General features: G+C 48.9%; 1 protein-coding gene across 1 annotated transcript; it reads left to right on the forward strand.

The window, feature by feature from the left end:
- Positions 1-208: 208 nt before the first annotated feature.
- On the forward strand, positions 209-21,010 carry ACTR1A (actin related protein 1A). The gene is made up of 11 exons (XM_054033943.1): positions 209-314; positions 6,435-6,499; positions 7,232-7,307; positions 8,987-9,112; positions 10,068-10,192; positions 11,648-11,864; positions 14,425-14,517; positions 15,486-15,660; positions 17,422-17,483; positions 17,892-17,932; positions 18,707-21,010. Exons 1-11 carry the CDS (start codon positions 210-212, stop codon positions 18,807-18,809), a joined length of 1,188 nt encoding a protein of 395 aa, XP_053889918.1. The 5' UTR covers position 209; the 3' UTR covers positions 18,810-21,010.
- Positions 21,011-23,965: the final 2,955 nt, after the last annotated feature.

A 23,965-nucleotide genomic window follows, 5' to 3' on the forward strand; every position in this document is an offset into this window, starting at 1 on the left:
GGTCACTTATCTGGGTGAACATACGGCTATGTCTACACTACAGCCTATATCAGGGCAAAGCAGACCCCGCCCCTACGCACCAGAACCCACCCACAGACTACAATTCCCAAGATGCCCTGGGCCTCCCCTCACGTACAGACTACAGTTCCCAGCATGCACCGCTCATAAAGCGCACAGCGCCCAAGCTGCCCCGCGCTCCCTTTCCGCGCATGCGCCCCGCAGCCCGGGCTGTCGCTCCCTGGCTGGCGGCTGCGGCGAGTCCCGCCATGGAGTCCTACGATGTGATCGCGAACCAGCCCGTGGTGATAGATAACGTGAGTCCGGGCCCGGACCCCTCAGGCCGGCACCAGGGACGGGGAGGCGGGAAAGACACGGCCAGCACGATCCCTTTGTCACCGGGGCCCCGCCCTGCCGCTCCCCCTCCCCGGGCGAGTCCCCTCCGCCCCGCCCCGTCCTGATTTCGGGCCCGCCCAGACTCAGCGACGTGTCAACCAAACTCAATGAGCACGCTCCTTCCCGCTTTTTCATTGGCTCCCGCGCCTGTCAATCACCGGCGGAGGGATCACCCTAACCTGCTGGTTTGACCGGTTTTACCTCCGCGGAAGTGCCCGGCCACGGGAGTGTTTTGATGGCCTGATTGGCTCTCTCGGCTGTCACTCGCATGGGATGCCCTATCCCTTGGCGAAACCTGACGAGCCCGCCCCTGAGTAATGTACCTGCAGTGATTGGCTGCCCTGGCTGTCTATCATAGGCATAGGCTGGGACCCCTCAAGTTCCATGGTCCAGGACATCTGAGCAGACTGGGCAGGTTTGGGGTGAAGGGCTTGGAGAGGCTCTGCCCTGACCCGGCACGCACTGCTCCATGCTGAGAGCAGAGAAGTATGCCATCTTCATGGGGAGAACCGCTCCCAGCATGCACTGTGTCCAGTAGGGAGGTGGACCCCAGTGGGGACAGCTCCCAGCATGCCCTGCTCCATCTCCAGACCAGTGAGAAGTGAGGCTCATGGGGATGACTGCTCCCAGAATACACTGCACTGCCTTGAATTTAACAGTCGGGGCATGGCCTGCAGAGATGATAGGTTCTAGCCCATGGCCCTTCTCGTCGATTCAAGCCAGAACTGTAATCTCTATGGGGGACATCTCAGGATTATAGATGAGGTTGGCTCCATGCCTTAGTGATGTACTTCAGAGTCCCATGCAGACAGCAGTTTCGTTAACTCTGATCCACAGGGCCTCCCAACAACAAGGACTATCCAGTAAAGGGCGAGAGAAGGAGGGGGATGATTTAGAGACAACCTGATTTGTTACAATGGGTCACGTGCTCTCGGTCTCCTCCCTTCAGCCCCTTGATGCCAATATTCCAAACAAATTTTACTCTTCATGTGTCGAATGGGGGGATCCTGCCTGTGCTCTCATCCTTCTCCATCACCTTTGACAAAAGGATTCAGGAATAATAAATGGGCTTGCTTGCCTTGCAGCTCTGACACACTCCCTGTTTTCTTGTACCTTGCAATTTTAGACCTTTTAGGCTCACTCTAGACATCCTAGCATGTCTGCCCTTATATTGGGTGATTCCTAATTCCCTCTTATTGCATTTTTACTGTCCATCCCAATTGCCATCTGGAAAACCACCCATCTCTTGAACTCTTTCATACCTCTTTGCCAACGTGTCTTTCCCAGTAACTAATTCCAAATATATTTCAGTGTTGTGACTTGTATGTGTCAGAATGGAAGGCATGACTCTTGTTTCACTCTGAGGGAAGCATCTCAAATTTCCTGAGGCTCCTGCCATAGTTTGTATTGCTGGCTTTTACCCCCACCGTTGATGTTTCCCTTTAGGATCGAGGAGAAATGCTGTCTAGAAGTTAGACCAAGGGTTTGACTTGGTAGGCCTGGCTTCTTTTCCTTGTAGAGAGAGTTTCCTGAACTGGAATACCATATCTTAACCCTTCAAACTTTGAAACCTGATCCAGACAGTTTAGTCCCCTCATTCCCTATTCTCCCACTAACTCTGTGTGACCTTGGGCAGGCTGCTTAACCTCTCAGTGCTTTTGTTTTCCCATCAATAAAATGGGAATAGTGGTGCTTACCCACCTTGGCAAAAGGCTTTTGAGCTCCTAGGATGAAAAACATGGGAGAAATGCAAAGGAAATATTATTAGAACTTAGTGTTAATAATATGCAGACACTGCTAGGGGTTGAGCAAGGTATAAAGAGGCATATTAGCATATCTGGTTTCACTGTGTCCCTGACTAGTTAAATTGAGATTTTTCTTGGTATATGTGAGAGAAATAATTGAGCGATTTATGTTGTGAGATCAGCATTTTTCACAGGCAAGGCTCCCAGATCAGGATCTTACGGTGACATTGCAATTTTGGGGCTGTCCATGAGTGATAGAGGAAAGTGCTAGGAGAGAGAAAGTGGAAATAGTGCAGACAATATACTACTGTTCTGCACTTCTTTGTAGTGCCTTTCATCAGAGAGTCTCGAAGGGCCTTACAGAGTTGGGTATTATCCCTGTTTTAGGCATGTAAAATGAGGCAGTGAGAATCGAGAACAGACCCAGAGAGTCCCGATTCCAGTCCTGCTATTACCACTAGTAATACCTACTCTTACCTATTACTGTTATTTATTGCCAATTATAATGTTTCCAGCACCAGGCTTTTGTTGTACAAAGCTGGAGGTCGGGGTTGCTGCACAATACTGGCTTAACACCCCCTCTTTTTCCCATAAGTAAATTGTAAATGACTTGAGTGTGGGTAGATCGCTGCACCCCCATGGAGCGTCGCTGAAATCAATGGATGGGTGGCCTTGGTGAACATAAATGAAACCAATCGAGGTGAAGGGCCAGATTCAGCACTGACTCCACTGACCTCCCTGTAGTCGTCTCTACTTACATGAGGCCTGGCCTGAGAGAGGAGAATCAGTGTGTCTTTGTGATCTTAATGTTGTTGTTTTCCACAGCTGATACAGCACTACTGGATATTGTTTCTTTGAGTGAGTGTTTTTTTTATGCTCTTGATGTTAGCAAAAGAATATCTATCAAAATGGAAGTGAAAGAGGATGGAATGTGTTATTTCCATAAAGAATGAGACCAGAGTAGATTTAATCTGTCAGTGAATTCCATGTTTATTCAGATCATAAACCCTTTCAAGATTAGTGAATCAGTTTTGCAGTCCACTACAAAGCTGGTGAAAGGGGTGTGCTTAGGTAGCATGCTCCCAAAGTTTAGGTATTGTAAACGAAATATATTATCACTGACTTCAAAACAATCTTTAGTGGGTTTTTTCATATTTAAAATGCAAAACCAATCTGGATAACTGATAAAGGAAGATAGATTTATTAAGACTCATAGATTTTTATATCTAATATGCTTTTGGTGTGCAGTGTTGTTGTAGCCAGAGAGGAGGTCACATGTTTTTGCTGTACTTAAAATTGCTTCCACCACATTCCTTGAAATGAATTTCACTCCAGGGCAACAAACCCCCCCAAAATATTTATTTTAAAACCATGATGCTTAACCTGGCAGTGTCCTTTTAACCACTTAAATTCTTTCCTGTGTGCATCTACCGGGACAGTGAGCAAAGATTAAATAGATCCACCACCTAGTGCACACAAGTGTAGCTTTGTTTAGAAAGATTAAAGCATTTTACAGGGAAGCTAAATAGACTGGAAAGCATTGTCAACTCTCATAATAGAGAGATGGCTAATAATTGCGATTGGATTAGTGCCTGGTACTACTGCATTTGGGTCCAGTCCTACAGGCTTGTGTGTTCCACTGAAGTCCAATGTATGTTTTTGAGGGATAAATAATCTCAACTGATTTTGAACTTTAATAAGTAAGTTAAAAATGCATCCCTTGCTGGGGACCTCTCAGTATTCAATAGGAGCATCATTGTTCTCCTGCAACTGTTTCTCTGGAGCCAAGCATGCTGGCCGTGTATTGAGTTATTATCTAGACTCAAATATTAAATAAGAACTGGCTTTGGAGGAGTTTGCCTTACTGTATTTATTTATCCTGCTATTTGCTACAGTGAAATTGTGAATTGCCAAGTATGTGTTAAAGCTAGTGCTTAGGAAACTCAACACTGTGTTTTGTAGACTAGAATAATGGCTTTGCTCTGAAATGGTGGTCAGAAAAGAGTCCACGTCACGCTGACCCCATCTCTTATGTCACCGATCATTTCCATGTGTGAGTAGGTTAGTGCAGTGATCCGACAAAATTGTGGGCCACCAAGCAGGAGTCTACTCTGGGTCACACAGGACGTCTTATCTGGGCTCTGCTGGCAGGATGGGGATGACTCACAGTGCTCCAGCATGATTCAGGGGTAGGGCACTGGCCTAGGAGGCAGGACCCGAGTATTAATCCTACTCTGCCACTGATTCGCTGAGTGGTTTTGGGTGAATCAATTTGTCGGCCTTCCTGTCTGTAAGGTGATGACAGAGATACTAACCTGCCTTTTGGGGGTGCTTTGAGATCTGTGGGTGAAGAGCACCTAGGGTGACCGGATGTCCCAATTTTATAGGGACAGTCCTGATTTTGGGTCTTTTTCTTATATAGGCTCCTAATATTCCCCCACCCCCTGTCCTGATTTTTCACATTTGCTCTCTGGTCACCCTAAGAGCACCATTGGTTGTCTGGGATCCTGTGTGGCCGATAGAACAATCCTTTTGACCTGTAAACCAAGAAATCACGCTGTGGAGTCACTGAAGGTGAATAGCGAACCCCATTATTAGAATCACTTGGCTTCAGCATGTGTCACATGCCTCACTCCACTCTCATCTTTTAATTACATGCCTTTCCACAGAAGGCGCTCGTTTTCAGTGTCCTGAGTGAGCAAACCTTGATTATCTGACACAGAGAGAGTGTGTGTGAGTCTGCTCTTTAGACTAAAAACCTGGGAGTTTCCCTGAGATCACTCTTTGTTTCAAGCTGGCGCTCCTACGGAAAGGGGAAGAGGAAGCGGAGGAGGGGAGAGGCTCTCCAGTGATTGTGGTAGGCAGCCACGTTCCCAGGATGTACCCTGAAAATATCCACGAGGAGAAGTGCACTTTGCTGTTTGATCTGAGAGATTTCCGCAGCTCCAGGAGGTCAGCCGCCTGGCACAACTGTTACCAAAGAATCAAAGTGCTGAATTTTTAACTACTCTACATGCTCCTGTGGGGTTTTGCTGCTTTGAATAGTGCCTCCTTGCAAAAAAAAAATCTACCGTCCTTGCAGTACCCAGCCTCTTCTCACTGGCTTCCTCTTGAATCTGATCCAAATTCCTTGTTGCATCCAAAGCCCTGTGCAACTTAGCTCCCACGTTCCTCTCTGCTCTTGTTTCCTTTTGCTCCCTGCTTGTCCCCATAGCTCTGCCGAGGCTGCGCACCGATTATTATTAGCCCCAGTCATGACCCAGGATCCCACCGTGCTAAATGCTGTATTGACACAGAACTACAAGTCTGTCCCTGCCCCAAAGAGCGCACCCCCTTAGCTTCTTCTCTCAGCCTCAACTCCAGTCGGTTTTCCACGGGGTTGTTCTCCCCTTAAAACTCCTCCCTGGCTCAGTCAGCCACGCCTCCATCCTTTCCTCCAAATCCCATCCTAAGGCATGCTTCTTCTGAAAGGCCTGTGAACCCTCCGGCTTCCCTTCTAAGGAGGGCCGTCTCCAGGCACCAGCTAACCAAGCAAGTGCTTGGGACAGCCACTTTGGAGAGGGGCGGCACGTCCAGCTGTTCGACGCGATTCGACGGACGGTCCCTCACTCCCGCTCGGCGCGAAGGACCTCCCGCCGAATTGCTGCCGCAGATCGTGATCGCGGCTTTTGTTTGTTTGTTTTTTGTTTGGCTGCTTGGGGCGGCCAAAACCCTGGAGCCGGCCCTGCTTCTAAGAAATGAAACTGGCACGGTTTTTGCTAAACTCTGCCCTTTAATTATTTGCTTTGTGTTGCCCTCTCTGCCATCTGTCTATTGTTTAGATTAGACCGGCCGCCTGTTGGGTTTGAGGCCTCTTTTTCTGTGTCTGTTCAGCCCGTAGCATACTTCTGATGCTAAACAGGTGACAATGTTTGGATCTAAACTAATCTGCTGTATGAAGCAGACTCTGTGTTGTGCACCAGTGTGGTGGCCGAGAGGAGCGGATACTTTTTGCTGAGGTTCCTCAGTTTTCACGCTCCAGGCCTGCCCAGCAAGGTGTTGTCAGTGGAGGGTGGAAATTATTCCCTCTGAGGATCACCTTCGCACACTGCAAAGCACATCTTCTGGAGGAAGAACTTGTCTGGATTTGGATCGTCCGTGCGGGGGGCTTTTTTTATGTTGGGTCGAAGTGATACAGGGGAGGGCTGTTTGTGCTTCATTTCACATGCTGCTTGTTTTTTAAATTGTTGTGAGCACAAGTGCCACGTGACTGACATTATTCAATATTTGTCACACACTTCTCTGTTCTTCCCACAGGGCTCGGGTGTAATCAAGGCAGGTTTTGCAGGTGACCAGATACCGAAGTACTGTTTTCCAAACTAGTAAGTACCCTAGTAACTCTGGTGGGGGGGGTTTAGTTGCTCTGAGTATCCCAGACCATGTGCAATCTACATAGGGGGAGGAACGGTCTTGTGGTTTAAGCAGGTGTTGGGAATCTGAAGAAGTAGGTTTTGTCTCTGGCTCTGGCACTGAGATAATACTCTCCTTCCTGAGGGGTCCTGGATCTAAGTTCAGTGATGTTAAATGCTTTGAGATTGCCTGAAGTTGCTAAAAAACATGCAAAGGATAATTATGTATGGCTTTGAGTGAAGTCCTGTGGGCTCCCAGTAACTGGTTGTAGTTCTAGAATTATAGAGAGACCAAAGGTGGAATTAATTTAACCCCAGTACAAACATTGGTCATCCTGCTATTAGACAATTGAGGTCCTCTGGAAAACTGAGAAAACAAAAACAGGATGTGTAAAAAATACCTTTATATATTTATTCTGAGCCCAGTTCTACCATCTTTACTCATGTAAAATGGCAGTGGAAGTCAATGGGAGCTCTAGCTGAGAAAGGACTCCGGGATCCGGATGCTTGGGCACCAGTGACAGCTGTTAGCTCACCAGACTCGCTCTTCCCCAGGGGTGTATGTGTGCTCACCCAGGTGAAGTAGTCCCTCCCACCATTGCTAGCAATAGCTTCTCAGGGAATAGAGAAGCACTGACTAGTTAGTGCTCAGATACGTATCCTGTCTTGCATGAGACTCTCTAATACTTGTAACCTCCATTGTAGTGTGGGCAGACCAAAGCACGTTCGTGTCATGGCTGGTGCTTTAGAAGGGGACATTTTCATTGGGCCAAAAGCAGAGGTAAGAGCGCCTCTTTATCATGGATCCCCATGTGTCTGGGTGTAGGCTCCATGGGGATGTCATGGTTCCCAGCTGAGAAGAGTTGCAGCAGTAGTGGAGGGCAATGTTACCACTGGAAGTGGAAGAGCTGCGAAGGGGAGTAGTCTAGACCTTCCAGTCCAGGGTGCTGCCTGCAGCAAGCTGAGGTTTGTGCCCTGCCCCTGGGTGGTAGCGTTAGTTGTTTCAGTTAAACACGTTTTATATTCACTCCGACACTATGGAGCCTTTCTCTGCTCTCCCTGGTCTCTGTGCCCGTAGAAGGATAGTGTTTCTTTTAGATTATATCCCTGTCAAAAGGGACATAAAACTAATGCCCTGGGGGGAGGGATAGCTCAGTGGTTTGAGCATTGGCCTGCTAAACCCAGGGTTGCAAGTTCAATCCTTGAGGGGGCCATTTAGGGATCTGCGGCAAAAATCTGTCTGGGGATTGGTCCTGCTTTGAGCAGGGGGTTGGACTAGATGACCTCTTGAGGTCCCGTCTAACCCTAGTATTCTATGATTCTTTGATTCTAATAACAATCATATCTGGAGTCCATAGCCCTTTCCTAGAGTGGGATTTCCACCCCCCAGTGTCCTGGCTTGATTCCAGTTGGACAATTACCTCCTCCCTCCCTAATCTCCCCTGCCGTTTTGATTTGGATACAACATTCATTGACTGCTGTGTGGTGGTGCAGTGGGGTGTTAAACATCTGCTGTCCTCCTCCCCAGAGGTGGCTGCATTTCAGTGGGGACTGATGGGATTCGGTAGCAGGTTCCTAGCTCTCTGTCACTGGGTATAGTTGTGCCTCAGTTTCCACTCCAGCTCTGTGTTTCAGCCTCCCGCGCTGATCTCTTATCGTAGGCCAGTTGTTTTTTTTTTTTTTTTTTTTTTTTTTTTTTAATTTTTTTTGACCCTCTGGCCAAAACAAGAGAGTCTTCCTTGGGCTAAACGCTTCCATCCTTCACACATCCAACTTCACCCCCTATTGATGCAGGGCTGATCAGTACCAATAGTAGTCCTTTCCTCCAGCATCTGCCCCTGTTTATGCACAGGATGGAGGTGGATTTCTTTCTACCCTACCTGGACAACCCTGTTGCAGGCCCAGAAACAGGAAGCTAGCCCATAGCCTCCTCCATCACTCACTTCACTCCTCCCTGGGTCCTCCTATTTTTGGCTTTTCTCTAGCCAACTCACAGTTCCTTCTCATGCTGCATCCCCATCTCTCCTGGTTGAGAACCTTAAATACCAGATCTTCCTTCACTTCTGGTTTCCATAGCCTGAGCAAGACGATTGCCATATGTAGTCCTGTCTTGCACAGCACACGGTCCCATGAGTCGCTCCAGACTACAGCCCCCTTAACGACCTTGTCTGGGGCTGAACGTGGCCATTAGACTCTCCTAAAAGGTCAGTGCACACCCCATTAGAGCTTCCCATCGTGCATAAACTAGAGAAACAAACATACCCGTTTATGGATATTTGTATATCAGTTTATGATCTCCTATCCTTTATAATTAAATACAGACAGTCAGTGTTATTCCTTGGATTTTACAGCAAGCAGATGCCTCTGTAAGAGGAGCAGTGTCACTAGTAATGGGCAGTGAGGAGTATGTTTGGAAATCTCGCTGAAAGGCGTGCTGCGTTGTCTTTTCTGTGTGGCTAGGAGCACCGAGGTCTGCTCTCGATCAGATACCCCATGGAACATGGCATAGTGAAGGACTGGAATGACATGGAGCGCATCTGGCACTACGTGTATTCGAAAGACCAGCTTCAGACTTTCTCAGAAGAGGTGAGATTCCACGCAGGCCCCGTGTGTAAGCTCTGGGGTAGATCTGGCACCTTTCCTTTGCTTTTCCCTGCAGAAGCTCTAAATGTACCTGTTCATTAATCAAAAATTATTGCTTCGCTTTAGCCCTCCGCCAAGAAGTACGCAAGCAGAATGGCCTGGTGCTAATCTGATACTGTAGCTTTACTGCTGATCCAGCATTCAGCCCCCGTGCACACATTCTCCCCAATGCAGCATCCCCTTATTTCTGAGCTGGGCCGGGTGCCTCTAATCGTTCCTGTCCTGCTTTATCCACTCACCAAATGTTTACTAATGAGATTGTTTGAAAGGAAGGAGGCGTAAACCCTGTGCACTCAACCTGGAGAGAGAGAGAAATAAAATAGGGCAACGTCTGCGAGATGTTCTGTGAAATGTCTCTGGAAGTAGCTTAGCAGCGTTTCTGCACTATGGTGATGAACTGAAGCCTGCAGCCCCTAGTCAGGGCCTGTGTTTTAAAGGCGGCCCTGCTGGAAACTTAATGATGTGACTTCTGAGTGGACAGATGGAAAAAGATCCATTCGGTCACAGCAGGATAGTCCCCTATAGTCTGCCCCCCAGCGCTCTGTCGAATTTAGCTTGAAATGGCCCAAGTCCTGAGGATTCTCGAGCCCTTCCAGTGGGAGATTATTCCCCAGCCTCTGAGATCTCTCTGGTTGGCAGTGTTCCCTCATTCCTTAACTTCATCCCACGTTGCTATTTATATCCCCGCGGTTCCTAAAGTGTACAAGTAAACAGAGTTCTTCTGGAACACGTTCCCAATCATGCCCCCCACCCCCAGTCCGTATGGACACTCGCAGCCTGTGGTGGGGACAGAGCCCCACTCCTACGTCTAGCTGTGATCGAGCATTCCCAGCTGCAGCGGGTCAGAGCCGCAGAACGAACCCCTCTGCTGAGTTCTGTTTTGTCTCGATTAAACCAGCATCCTGTGCTCCTGACGGAGGCTCCCCTGAACCCACGGAAGAACCGAGAGCGAGCCGCTGAGGTTTTCTTTGAGACCTTCAACGTGCCAGCGCTTTTTATCTCCATGCAAGCGGTGCTCAGCCTGTAAGTATCTTCCCCTTTCTCTGCACAGCCTAAGCAGAAGGGCAAAAATAAAACTCAAGTGAGGTTGTCCTGAAAACCAGCCATTCCTTTGGAGAATGACTATTTCAATGGAGATGGATCTGCCCATCCCAAAACCACGGGGGCGTTTGGGTCCTGCTCTGATGTTTGCAGCTTTGTCCCATGTCGAATTCTGACCTTAACCGCCTGGAAGGAAGTAGAAATATACAGGCTATTAGGCTTTTTTTGAAAAATCTCCAGTCATTGCTAGTGTAACGAGGTCCACCACGCTCAAATCCCTCTACAGGCCACAGTCTGCAGCTCTGCACCCTAGATCAGCAGCGGGGCTTGAACCTGGGGATCGTAAAGCGGGAGCCTCTACTGCCTGAGCTAGAAGACCCAGGGCTAGAGGGGGCAGAGCGCCACACCGAGTAGGTGTCAGTTCAGCTCCACTTGTGGGTGTGCTGGTGTAAACAAGGGCAGGGATCTCGCCAACATTACCACCACTCCTCTAGGTCTGCCTGCAGGAGGGGGCCGTGGTGGTTAAAATGCTGGTGGCTGCTGGTGCCTTGACTGAACTAGTGCCCCACGGTGGTTGTTGGCAATGGTTGGGGCAAAGGCTAGTGTATCCAAAGCAGTACCTCTCGCCCCACGGCCTGGCATTGCAGCCATCTTGTGCCCGCTGTGGAAAGCTCCGGGCTCGTGCTTCCTACCAGAAGCTCTCTCTAGGCAATGGGAGGCACCAGAGCTGGCCGACGTAACGATTCCTGCCCTTCCAGCTGCCTTAGTGTGGCATTTTGGGAGATGGGGTGAGCAGGGAACTGTGTGTGACTGGCTGGCTTAAAAAAAGATTTGCAGAGTTCATCTGCAAGGACTTCCATCCTGGTCTTTACCAAGCCATATTAAACCAACGGAGGCTTTATAAAATGGTCGTATTTTGTGCGCGGTTCAGTTTCAAATGGATCAGCTAGTGACACTGGGATTAATCCTATTTCTTTTCAAATCCTTCCCTTTTTTATTAGTAACCCACTAGATTGTGAAATGCATTTTTTAACTCTAACATCGTATTCTTCATTCCGGTCATTTACTTTCTGCATTTCACCTATGAAATTGGACTGATCTAATTTTACCAACGTTGACATATATTAATTATAACTACTTATTTCGATCCATATTGCATTTTGTAAAATCTTATTTCAAAACAACCACCCCAAATCCTGCATCAAGGCCAAAATTAAACAGAGTTCCTCAGAACTGAAAAAACTTTACTTAAAAAAGTAGAAATGCCCATTTCAGAAGTAAGCTGAATTATTCTGCAGTTACTTGTTTCTCTCTCATTGCTTTATTATTTGTCTGGAGTGTAAACATGGCGTCAGTTGGGCCAGGTAAAAGTCCAGGTAACACTTGTGAAATGCGCTGCCTGTCACTCATATATGATCTTTCTCTCCTTTGTTGCAGTTACGCTACAGGGAGAACCACAGGGGTGGTGCTGGACTCCGGGGATGGCGTTACCCATGCGGTTCCTATTTACGAAGGGTTTGCTATGCCTCACTCCATTATGCGGATCGATATCGCTGGCCGCGATGTATCCCGCTTCCTTCGCCTCTATCTCCGGAAAGAAGGCTATGACTTCCACACGTCATCAGAGTTCGAGATCGTCAAAACCATCAAAGAGGTGCCCCGCTGTCTGTGATTGGTGTAGGGGTGATTTCTGCAGTGATGAGCCAAGGAGTCTATGAAATGGGGTGCAGAGCCTTCGTGGCCAGCTCCTTGATGGCAGTCTTGGCAGCGGGCCCCCTAAAAACTGAATAGGCCATTGAGCCAAAACTCCCCTCTGATTCCCACAGAGGATCTCTTCATGTCAGGGCTGAGGCACGTAGGCCGGTCAGCCTGGCGGACGTTTGCATTGCCAATGCCCGGGCTGTACCGGTTGTGCAGATAGATGCAGAACTCCAGTCCCTAGGGCTGGCAGGGTGGCACCTTCCATTAGCACTAACGTAATCTGCTGAGGAAAAAAGACTAGTGAAATCCATGCCGGATCAGAATGGGTAGTGTGAAATATTCCATATGGCATTATTCCACTATCCACAATGCTAACATTTAAAATGCAGCGCCCAGATTAGAGACCCTCTTCTTAGGAGCCCAGTATTTTGTGATCATTAGCAGCAAAGTCTCTCACAAATATGCACACTCAGGGCAGTAAGCAAACCAGAGCCATCTTGGTGACTGTTCTGTTAGAAACACGGAGGAAGGCAGCTCATCTTGGCCAAAGAGGAGGACAAACCTGGGAGATGAATATTTTAACTACAAGAGTGACTGATTCTTAGCAGTAGCTTTGCTTATCTCTTTGGACCTCGCCCACCATTTCTTACACACACAGGACTCCCACTGATGGATTTCAATGGAGGCTTTGCCTCTCTAGGTGCTAAGCTGTTGCAGTGACTAGCATAGAAATGCTCATAAATACATACAGGCGTTCAGACTGCAGGATCAGTCCTGTAGTGATTAGAGCCCAGAGCCCAGGAATTTCTGACTGTGGTTGCTGTGTAGTGACATCTGGTGGATGACTCCCATACTGCGTAATCCCTTCAGTTACTTGCTGCTTGCACAGTTGGTTTAAGACAGATGCAAGTGCCTGGTCTCAGTGAGTTTTTTCACAGTCTGTGATCTCCTGCCAGCAAGAGAGAGTGTGAGGAGATAGAAAAGGTGCTAGTGGCTTGGGAGTCAAATTCAAGTGCAGTCGCTTAGCATGCTAAGCGAGAGGCCCCCGCACTTGGTCACTGCAGCAGCTGAGTGGCTTCAGCAGAATGCACAAAGCTCTGGAGGTGTGGTGGGTTTGTGAGTGCTGATTACAAGGGAGGAAGGGCTGGCATTTCAGTGGCTAGAGAGAAATATAGAAGATTCTCTTCAGCTCTTCCAAAGTGGATAGAAAACATCCTGTAGCTTCCGTGCCTTGCAAGATGCCGGGCTTGATAGGATGGGGAAAAGCGAGAAACATGCACGCGTCCAAATCGGTGGTATATTGCACCTTGGAAACGCTCGTACAAATGGCCACAGTCCTTGGTGCGCTTAGAAAATGAAACCGCCTGTATTGGAATCTCTGCTCTAGCGGTCAGGCTCACCGTCTCCCAGGAAAGTGGTGACTTTCTGAACCGTACCCTTCCAAAAGCCGAGCTTCAGAACAAAAATGGAGACGAGCCCAGACTTGCATGCTGAACCTCCTCACTAGTGGGGCTGGGGGAGTGCCGAGTTAGCACATACGAGAGCTTTCCCTCCCCACACTGCCCCCCCGGTAGTTCCTGGTTCACTGAAGAGATGCTAGAATTCATCATTCTCCGACAGATACCGGGGTTTGCAGGGAGATTTCTGCTATTTGTTTTCACCAAGGCAGCCGGCAGTGTTGCCAGCTCACGAATTTATCACGAGCATTACTGTTCGATTTCCTTAAAGACCCAGGGTTGTGGAGACAAGGGATAAATATGAGAATTTCTGCTTACTTTTTTTTTTTTTAATGAAAGTTTGCTCCCCTCCTGGTGTGGAGAAAAGCTTGAAAATGCACCCGGAGTGTGACCTAAAGGCTTAAAACCAGGAAGAAAAATAGAAAAGAAACAGTCATTTATTATTTGTCACGTGATATTTAAACCAATAATGAGTTTTTCGGTGCCTGACGTGATTTTTTGAAGGACCGGGCTTGGCGGTACTGAGGATTTCAGAGGGAATCATTTAAAAAAAGATTTTTAACTTGCTTCAGCCAGGTCAGCAGGGACAGTAGCAATGGATTTCTGGGCTTAACCCTTTCATATTTTATTCGTTGCATTGTGACTTTCACACTGTTTCCTTCTTAAGTAGCTTGTGGAGCTGCCTGGAAAGCATTCCCATCTCTGCTACGTGTGTCCCAAACAGGGACCCAGTCAAAATAGAAAAGCTTCTTGCAGAACAGAAAGTTCATAAAATTTCTATTTGAAAAAGTCAGAATGTTTTTGTTTCCCCATGAAGCCCTATAGTGGCTAAGCTGCCAGGAGACTTAGGTGCAGCATGGGAGATGTAGTCCAGCTAGCGAGTGGGGACCAGAATGAGACACCTCAATGGCTCAGAGTAGACTAACAAACGTTTCAGTTCAGATTGATCTGAAATATTTGTTTGTCCCGACAGAAGGTTCTGCTGAAAATTGCTCTCTTCGCAAAGAAAAATGTTTTGTTCAGAGCCCTGCTCATCTGCCTGCGTTCCCTTTGCAGCGTGCCTGTTACCTGTCAATAAACCCACAGAAGGACGAGACGTTAGAGACCGAGAAAGCCCAGTACTACCTGCCAGATGGAAGCACTATTGAGGTGCGTAAGGACAAATGTTACATTATTCTTCATAAGAAGCTCAGTGTTAGTAGAACATCCTGGCCCTCTCACTGCTGGGGGCTGGGACGTTTTGGTAGAATCTCTTGCTAAAATGTAGCTGCAGTGGGGACAGGATTTCTCTTGTAAAAGGTTAGAATAGTTCCTTATCTATTTCTTTCTAAAGACCTACAGTGATTGAACCAATTGATAAACGGTTTCTGATAAATATAGCTTCCCTCTGAGGATCCCTGCGTACCCGACCCGTAACTCATTGAAATCCCAGTGATCCAGAAACACGTGCTGTTCCTGTGAAACGAGACCTCAAGTCCAGGGGTCCGCACTTGCAGGTTCTGATGCAGGATCAGGGACAGGATGAATGGGTCTCAGCTTACTGCAAATCCAGCAGCAACCTGTAGATGGGGTTTATCTTCTCTAGCAGCACAGAAACAATCCCTTTGAAGAATAACTTAGAAAGAAACCTAAAGGTGAAACCTTCCAGATGAGGGCTGAAGAGGAGAGAGTATGGGGGTTGTTTTGCCCTAGCGCACCAGACTTGGAATTAGGAGGTTTGGGTTCTGCTCTAAGCTCTGTTGCTCATTTGCTGTGGGGCTAGGAGCAAGTTGCTTCCTCGGTTCCTCCTCTTCCCCCATCCATAAAGGGGGGGTAATAATTGACTTAGTACTTTAGTGGCATGTTGAGGCTTGCTTCATGTTCATGAGGTCTTTGAAATCTTCGGCTCTATGAAGCTACATGGGTTATTATGTGTTAAAGGGAGCAGCCCATCAGCCTTGTGTTTCTCATCAGGATGTTAATGATGTCATACAAGTCTCTAGTAGGCCAGAGAGACTCTTTATAACTCAGTGATGTTTCGGTCATTGAATGGTTAAGCGTCTCTGCTATACAGGCATAGGCCACGCTGCTGCTTGTGCCGCACTGGAAGCTAACCTGTTCCCTCGTGTTGTTCGCAGATCGGCCCTGCCCGTTTCCGAGCCCCCGAGTTACTGTTCCGGCCTGACCTGATTGGAGAAGAGTGCGAGGGGCTGCACGAGGTGTTGGTGTTCGCAGTTCAGAAATCGGACATGGACCTGAGGCGAACGCTCTTCTCCAACATTGTGCTGTCCGGGGGCTCCACGCTCTTCAAAGGTCTCCTTGCCTTCCCCCTGGGCACGACGTCCTGAGCCAATTCCCCTGCACACTACTGGGGGAGGGGAGAGGTCATGGAATCCTAGGAAAGCCCCGTTAGATCCTCCAACTGCTCTCAAACGGTCAGGGCAGGAGTGAGGCTTTGTCCACCACTTCCCTGGGAAGACGATGCCACAGCCTGAGACTTTATTCTTTTCTCCAGAACTCTACCGACATCCAATGTCATCCCGTTACTCCTAGTCATCCCCCTGTGCCCCCCTAGATAATCTCTCCCCTGCTTGGAATCGCCCCTCAAGCTTCTGTAGACTGAAGTAGAGACTTCTTAAAGGCATCCGGCTCCCACATATGTCATTGATGCTCTCCCCTTGCTATCCTGTCCTTCCCCTTCTCCCATCATCGTTTTGCCTAAGAAAGCCTGGACAGCCAGGCTCTTTCTGCTCTTCCATTGCACCGTATTAGGGCAGTTTCTTTATTAAATCCATAGAAGGCTGGTGCACGTCCTGAAGTTCCCTTAGACCTCTGCTTTGGTGGCAGGACTGTTGAAATCCCCCCCAGGTGTGAGCTGAGCATGTGCAGTGATTGTAGCTACATCCCCATCTGGATGTCCCTGCCCACCTCAGAATGGGGGCGATAAGAGAAGGATGTAGAGGGAGAGGTTGTTCTTAAAGCCAAGGTGTGTGTGACACTCTGAGACGATGCTAATGGAACAACCAGCTTCTAGTTGTAATAGAAATCCCAAGAACTCTCACACTCCAGCAGGAGTCAAGGTACAAACACTACTCGTGTAGATGAGTCTCTCCTGGGCCCTCCTGATCTGTGCTTCCCAGGGGTCACCCACAACCACTTCCTCAGTGCAAGTCTCCCTGCAAGTCCCTCAGAAGCAGAGCCTGTGTTATAAAGGCCACAGACTCCTCCCACTTCCCAGCATGCTTTGCAGTGAAATGAGTGACAGCCAGGCTTGCCTTTCCCCCACTCTCTGCTCTCACTGGGACTCAGGCAGGCTCATGGGGCTCACTCGTTCCACTTTGTGGCAGGGCTGCTCTGCACCATGGCATGAGTCCACCCCTCTGGTAAGAGGATGAAACTCTCCTGGACCCGCTTCCTGGTCTTCCACCCCCATCTGGTAGCACTGGAGGGCCAGGAGTCGAGGGGAGAAGGGTGCACCTACCCACCCTTTTCTGAGCTTTGTAGTTGGGAGACTCAACCAGATAGAAACAGGAAGCCAAGCCTACCTAGCTCTTCTGAGACTTCTCCTTTCTCCCCAGGGACAGCTTGTCTTCTCACTTGTCCAGATAAAGCCATTCCGCCGATCCAGGCCAGGAATGGTTATCTTTGGAGGGAGTAGGTTGGCTAGGAGGGTGAATCCAGTTATTATTAGCACGAATCTTGGTTAGTGCGTAGGGACCAACCAATATCTGGGCCCAGTGTGCTAGATGCTGTAAAAATACAGAGTGGGACACCTCTGTAAATTATACAAAGCCCCTACATCCGCCGTATCAGGATCTTCTTTCTGGTTCTGCTCTGTGGGCTCCCCGAGGACTCTGGGAAGGGACTTTACGGGCATTGGCTCAATGGGCAGGCAGGGCCGCCCATTGTCCTCTGCCGAGGACTCTGGGAAGGGACTTTACGGGCATTGGCTCAATGGGCAGGCAGGGCCGCCACCCCGCGGTATTTTGCGCGGAGCGTCGCTGCATCTGCAGTAACTGGTCGGGGGCCATGCTCAGGGGCCCAAACTAAAGGCAAGTTTCCTTTTCTGTGCAGGCTTTGGAGACCGGCTCTTGAGCGAAGTGAAGAAACTAGCACCCAAGGACGTCAAAATAAGGGTAGGGGCGCTCTCCTCTCGAGGCTTCCTGGCCTGCCTGCCTTTCCCCTGCGGTGGACTGGCGAGGTTCAGCAGCCTTGAGTCCCTTGGCGACACCAGGCTGAGGTGCCCGGTGCCCTTCAAACCAATTCCAGCTTTTCCGGAACAGCCCAGGCACCCCTGTGGTGGCTGCTCTTAGAACTGAAACCCATTGGGGTTCTGGAGAGAGGCTTCCTGCTGGCAATGCAGCCCGCCTCCAGGATCTCTGACCATGACCATGGTCGTCCCCTGGCAGCGCAGCTTGAAGGGAGAAGCAGTCCCAGTGCATGTGGCTGATGGGTGGGAGTGACTTGCGGGAGGAGGGTGTAAGTGGGGAGCAGCTTGTATCCTGGGGACAATGTTAATCCGAGTTTCCTGCTTCTCCTTTCAGATATCTGCTCCTCAGGAGAGATTATATTCCACGTGGATCGGGTACGTACTGCACAGCAACACCGTAAAGCACTGTCTAACTGTCTAGCTCAAACCTGGGCCCTGCCCCCACTACAGTTAGAGCCAGGGTAGCCCCGACCGTATTGGGTCATGTTTGTTGTGAGCAGGGTTCTGGTCTTGTCCCTAATCCTCGGCATGGTCTGTTTGATCATAAAGCCATGCTGGACTCTGCACAGTCATAAGTGCAGCCTCTGCCAAGGAAACCCTGTTCACCATGTTATCCTGGTGCTGTACCCAGTGGTCTCCTCTAGTCCTGCCATTCTCGTCTCATCCTGCACCATCCCGGTCAGTGGGAGCAGGCCCTTGGATGGTAGAGTTTGGGGCCGGATTCCCCTCATTGATACCATCACGTCAATGGAGTTACTGCTGATTTAGACCAATAAGTGAGAGGGAATCAGGACCGGAGGCTCCTATCTGATTGTGCCTATTTAAGGTGTTGAAATAAGAAAATCCACTTTGCTGGCAACGCCTGTGTTTTGCAACTTGCTGGCTGTTGGTGCAGTTTCAGCTCCCCCCCCGGACAAAGCATGGATGATGGCGGCTGAAAGCTCAGCATGGTCCTGAAGCTAATGGGGATTTGGTTTGTAAGGTCTTCGGGGCAGGAACTCTCTCTGGGTGTTTGCACAGGGGTTAGCACCCTGGGGTTTTGGCCCCTGACAGCAGCCTGGAGGTGCTGCCGCAGGCCAGATAACACATGAGGGAACAAGACCCACTGGCTTGTCCCGCTTTGCTAACACACTCACTTGTTCCCCCCAGGGGCTCTATTCTGGCCTCGTTGGACACCTTTAAGAAAATGTGGGTTTCAAAGAAGGAATACGAAGAAGATGGAGCCCGTGCCATCCACCGAAAAACCTTCTAGCCCTGGGACCTGTCCTACACTCGCTTTTCTGAGTCCGAGTGTCTGTGAGGAGCTGTCTGTGTGTGTGCGCATGTGTGTGTGTGTGCGTGCCGAGCATGGCCCCGGAATGTCATGGAGCAAAGAGGAGAAGAAGGATTAGATCACTACTTTTTTTTAATTTTAAACTGTAGGAGGAAAAATAACCAGGCCCCATTTCTCCGGTTGGACCCATTCCTTTTACCTTCACTCCTCTCGCGGCCACGTCTGTCACTAGAGAAAGGGAATGGCTTAGAAGTAGAACAGCTGGACAGAAGGGATCTGACCACTGTAGTCACGTAGCCTAAGACTCCAAACCTTGGCATGTCCTTCCCCTCCGGCACTCCACAGCACTGTCTGCTTCACCCTTCGTGGGTGCCCAGCAGTGAGTCTCTCTCGCTGGCCAGTTCATCTTTTTTTTTTTTTTTTTTTTTTTTTTTTTTTTTTTTTTCCATATATTTTTATACAGAAAAAACACTCTGGGAGCAGTTACAACTCCCCCCCCCCCCCCTTTTGTTTTGTTTTGTTTTTGTTTTTGTTTTTGGTGTGTCTGCGTGTGTGTGTGTGTGTGTAAACTCTTAGCCTGCTCCGTGGCTATGGACCACGATTGCACAGCTGGAGCAACTGCTGACAGGACTTAGTTTGTATTGCATGGTGTAGGTCACAACCGCCCCTCCGCCGCTCTGATTGTACTAGACGGTTATGATCTTAGGCTCTTGTTCGCTGACGTTCTTTCTCCTTGTGAAGCAGGTGCCCAGGGTGGGTACAAAGGCAGTGGGGTGTTTGCTTTGATTTTGTTTTGAGAGGTTTACAGGGCCGTGTGCTCTCTCACTCTGTAAGAGAGGAGGCTGCATTTCCCCCTTTCTCCCACAGCAGGGTCAAGGAACCATCCATTTTCAGCCGGACAAAACCTCTTCCATTTGATCCGTCCTTGAGCGAAAAAGCACATTGTAACTTTTGAATTATTTTATTTATTGAAATGTTTAATATCTAAGTTACTAACAGAGCTGCTGGTTCCAGGGGCAGCGGCTGCCCCTCTCCTTCCAACACCCTTGTACTGAATTTTCCATTGTTTAATGCGAACACTAATGTTTACAGCACACATGCTTAGCATAGTAGCCAGCTAGCCAACCCCGCAACACTCCTTGGTTACTGTTAGCGAGTCAAGGTTCTCTAGGAATGCACCAAATGAGAGGACAATAAACTCTTAGTACGCTGGCATTATCATCAGGGGCCTGAGCACTAGTTCTTCATTCCACAGTAGTGTTACGCTAGGCTAACCCTTCTGGAATGACACTGCTATCGCGGCTGTAAGGCCACGTACCTGCGCTAGGTGTGTGTGTGTGTTCTGTTGTGAGGGAGCAGCTGGTGCTTTTTATGTCTGTGTTTTGTTTTTTAAATGAGGTTGCTGCTGAGAACCAAATATTTTGCCTGGTTTAGCCACTTAAGTATTAGAGGAGAACTCAACAGAGTTGTGGAGTCAGGGTAGTAGCCTTATCTCTATATAGAACCAAGTCTGGGTCTTTGAAAAGAACAAGATTGGAGTAGGAGGAAAACAGCCTGGGGAAACCCAGAGCTTTTCCTGCCTCCTAACAGATTTGCACCTCTAGGGGCATGGAGGGGGTGTGGAGCCTTCCAAACCTTTTTTTTTTTTTTTTTTTTAAACCACCTGTTTTTATTTTAGATGCTACATGGATAGTTGGAGATTCAATCCCTGGATTTAGAATATGCAGTTTGCTTTATTTCTACTATAAAAGCCAGCTGCCTCCCTCAGACCTGCAATGATGCAAATGCAGCCGTTGTGCTTATCATTCAAGGGAAAAAAGGGTTAAAGCCTGCTCGGTTCGAAGACAGTCTGGAGCGTGGTTTGGTTTTGGGGTTTTTTTAAGTAACATGCCTGGGGTAAATCCCTGCTTTGGGTCTTGAAAAGGAAGCTGTAAACACCAGTAATTCCCACATGTGCTATTGCATCCTTTGCTTCACCAGCTCCCCTTCCCCTGTGCGGCATCATGCCTGTGGTACTGACAGGCTCTGGGCGACTGCTGGCTGGTACTGCCTGTGCAGAACAGAAGGCGGTCCCCGCGGCTCGGCAATGGGGTGATCCTGTGTGGTGGGAGAGAGAGAATTTTCTTCTTAGCCTGCCGAGGAATAAATTCCATGAGGAGGGTGCTCTCCGCTCAGTTCTACAGCTTGTGTCAGGGTGTTGTCTGTTTACACCCGCAAGAACATGAGTGGGACTCAGTCTCCCCTTCCACCCCCACTAAAAAGAGCAAGGCTGGCAGTGCCACACAGGGCAAAACGTCAGCAGGTTTGACCCCCGTTTCAGAACCATGAAGCTAGAAAGGGAGAGGTGCAAGCTAGGACCTTTCCCTGGTAGTAGCACCTGCTACGCTGATTTAATTTGACCTAGTGCAGCTCGTGCCATTCGTAGAGAGGGGCAGGGACCACCTGTTAAAAATGCACAGAGGCCCACGAAGCCTGAGCCAGACCTTAGTGCAGCTGGGGTGTTGAATCAAGTGAGAGCAGGGGCCTCCTGTCTCAACACGTGGTCCTCACTGGTGTAAACTGAGAATATCTTAATAGACAGCCTGCCACTATGCCTCATGAACACTAATCAGCACTTACTGTCCAGGCGGGAGACGTTCAGGCCCCTGGCCTTAGCAAAAATCTCCTGCTAGAAACACCTCAGGGGGGGGGAAGATGCAATTTCATTTTGGCGTGAGACTTTGGGGACATTACGATTTCTAGGCTAGCAGCAGATGGACTACAGAGAATTTTCTAGGGAAGGTCTCACTCAGGTCAGGCGATTTAGCAGTAGCAGGGGGACAGTGGGCAGTAGTCTATACAATGTTAGCAGCAGGTGTGCAGGCTGCAGCTCTGTGGTAGTTCGTTATAAAAGCACCATAGCCTACAGCAGACAGCACAAAAGAGAGAGCTCTGCAATGAGGGCCTAGTCTCCTAGTCAGCTGATAAAGTCCTTCCCGTTTCCCGCCTCCACCAAGGTAAAAGTGACCTAGGTTATAATTGTTAGTATGATTATCTTTTCCCAGCCTTGTAAGTCAGTTGCTTATTGATTCCCTTTCTGTATCCCATCTGTACACTCCACCCTCAAGCCTGCCTGCACCAGGTGGAAATCAATTTGTTCCTAATTCACCTTTGAGCTGTACCAGTCTCCTTCCCTTGCAACTCGGGCTAACTCTCCTGCTGTGAGGCCCTTGGCTCTTGAAGGGCTATGCACACCCGAAATCTGATTTAAAGAGTTGCTTTGGAATAGGCCAAGGAGCTGGAGGAGGGTCCCCCTCAGCTGAAAGCAGCTAGTGCCACTCATGGAGCCCGCCCCCCTTGCCAATCTACTGCCTCCCCAGAGAGCTAAACCTGAGTTTAAAATCTTTGCTATATCATCGAACATGAGCCTAAGAAACTACTGTGTGTCTTTTCCAGACACACAAGGCGGAAAGAGGCTTATATAATTCCCAGAGGTCTTAGCGCTTCATGTTTTGATCACCACCTCTAGCAAATGTTACACATCTATTACAGCTTCAGTGGTTGGCAGTTGCTGGTGTGGAGAAAAGGGAAATGAGAGGATTTAGACACCAGACTTTAATTTGCATGTAGGCAAGTTCTACTTGGCCCCCATCCATTTGCTTGCATGACTTGCAGCACATTCGCTTTCTACAGTGGGAGCAGGTTCAGCCAGGCAGGCTGCACCCTGGCCCAGAACTAACTTACTCAAGCTGCAAAGCACCGGAAGGGGCCTCTGGCCTTGGCAAAAGCTGCCAGATGTGGTTGTACAAAGCAATGGGATGCAATAGTCCACTTTGGGAGAGGGCAGTTTGGGAACATACTTCCCTTCAGTGCCATATCATCTGCATAGTGCCAGCTTCCCACCTGGACAAGGCAGGGAGGTCAGCTACCCCGTTAGCAGTGCACGGTCGGTACTCAGAGCACTTCTCAAGCAGCAACACGTATTATAAAGGGTTAGCCACTACAGCTGGTGTTGCAAAGGCTCCACCGTTTTCCCTCCCCTCCTCTCCCCCAAATTCCTTTCCCCTGCAAACAAATCGGGGGAAATGGGGCTGCTATTTAGCTTCCTACTAATCCCAGTTCTAAGAACAAGTTTTAAGTAAGAACCTGTAGAAGCCCATTGTTGAGGAACAGCTGCTAACACAAAGCCTGTTCCATTGGAAAATAAGCTGTACTGTATTCCCATTGTTGGACAGTATCAGATAGCAGGTGATGCGTGGAAAAAGGGAATGATTCTGTGTTAAGGGCAGCTCACAAGACTGTTGCCTCTTCTCTTGCCTGACCCCATGTTCCTCATCCTGACTTGGAGCTAGCAGGAGCAGCAGCTCTGGGCAGTGTCCTGTTTGTGACCAGCCAAAGGCACCGTCTGCAATCTAGCATTTGTTCTATCAGCCTGACGCTGTTCCTCGCACACCTCCCCCCACCATGGTGCCTGCTGGCGCCCAACATACCGAAATAAAGTTGTTCAGATACAAACCTGCATCTCTCTGTCTGCAGGGGGGAGGGCTGGATGGGCTCTTAGAGCAATTGCTCGGGAGACAATTTCTTCCCCGGGAATGCTGGTGGTCATTACAGAAGTTACTGTTGTGGGCTGTACACTCACTTACACTCCATAGCATTCAAAGGGGGTAGGACAAAGGGACCAAACAGACACATTGAGGGGGAAGAGGGTAACTGACAGACGTTTTTTTTTTTTTTTTTTTTAAATCTCCCTCTGCCCTCGCCCCAGGCAGCTGGGTAAGTTATTATAGTTAGGCTGGTAGAAGTGGGGCACTTAGGAGGAATCCAACTCCAGAGAAGGTAACCGCCTGGTGGAACAGTTCACAACAGGCTACTCCACAGGTAGCCATAGGCTGAAAGGAAAGGGGCAGATACTCAGCAAACGGGTCTGCAGTTGGAAATTTAAGACTTCGTTTCACAGCACGACAGTTAGCAAGGATTATCAAACAACCTAGCAGACCCCTGCTGACAGGGGAGATGTGACCGATGGTTTGAAAGTAATAAAGGTGAAGTCCCAGTAATCACAGCTGGAAGACAGGCCAGAACAAGTACCAGACAGTGTTTTACAACACCAAACTTAGTTTCCAGCTGGCACCTGCTTCTATTCTGCGGAGCAG

Source organism: Malaclemys terrapin, chromosome 7 (genome assembly GCF_027887155.1).
Source record: "Malaclemys terrapin pileata isolate rMalTer1 chromosome 7, rMalTer1.hap1, whole genome shotgun sequence".
Lineage (NCBI taxonomy): Eukaryota > Metazoa > Chordata > Testudines > Emydidae > Malaclemys > Malaclemys terrapin.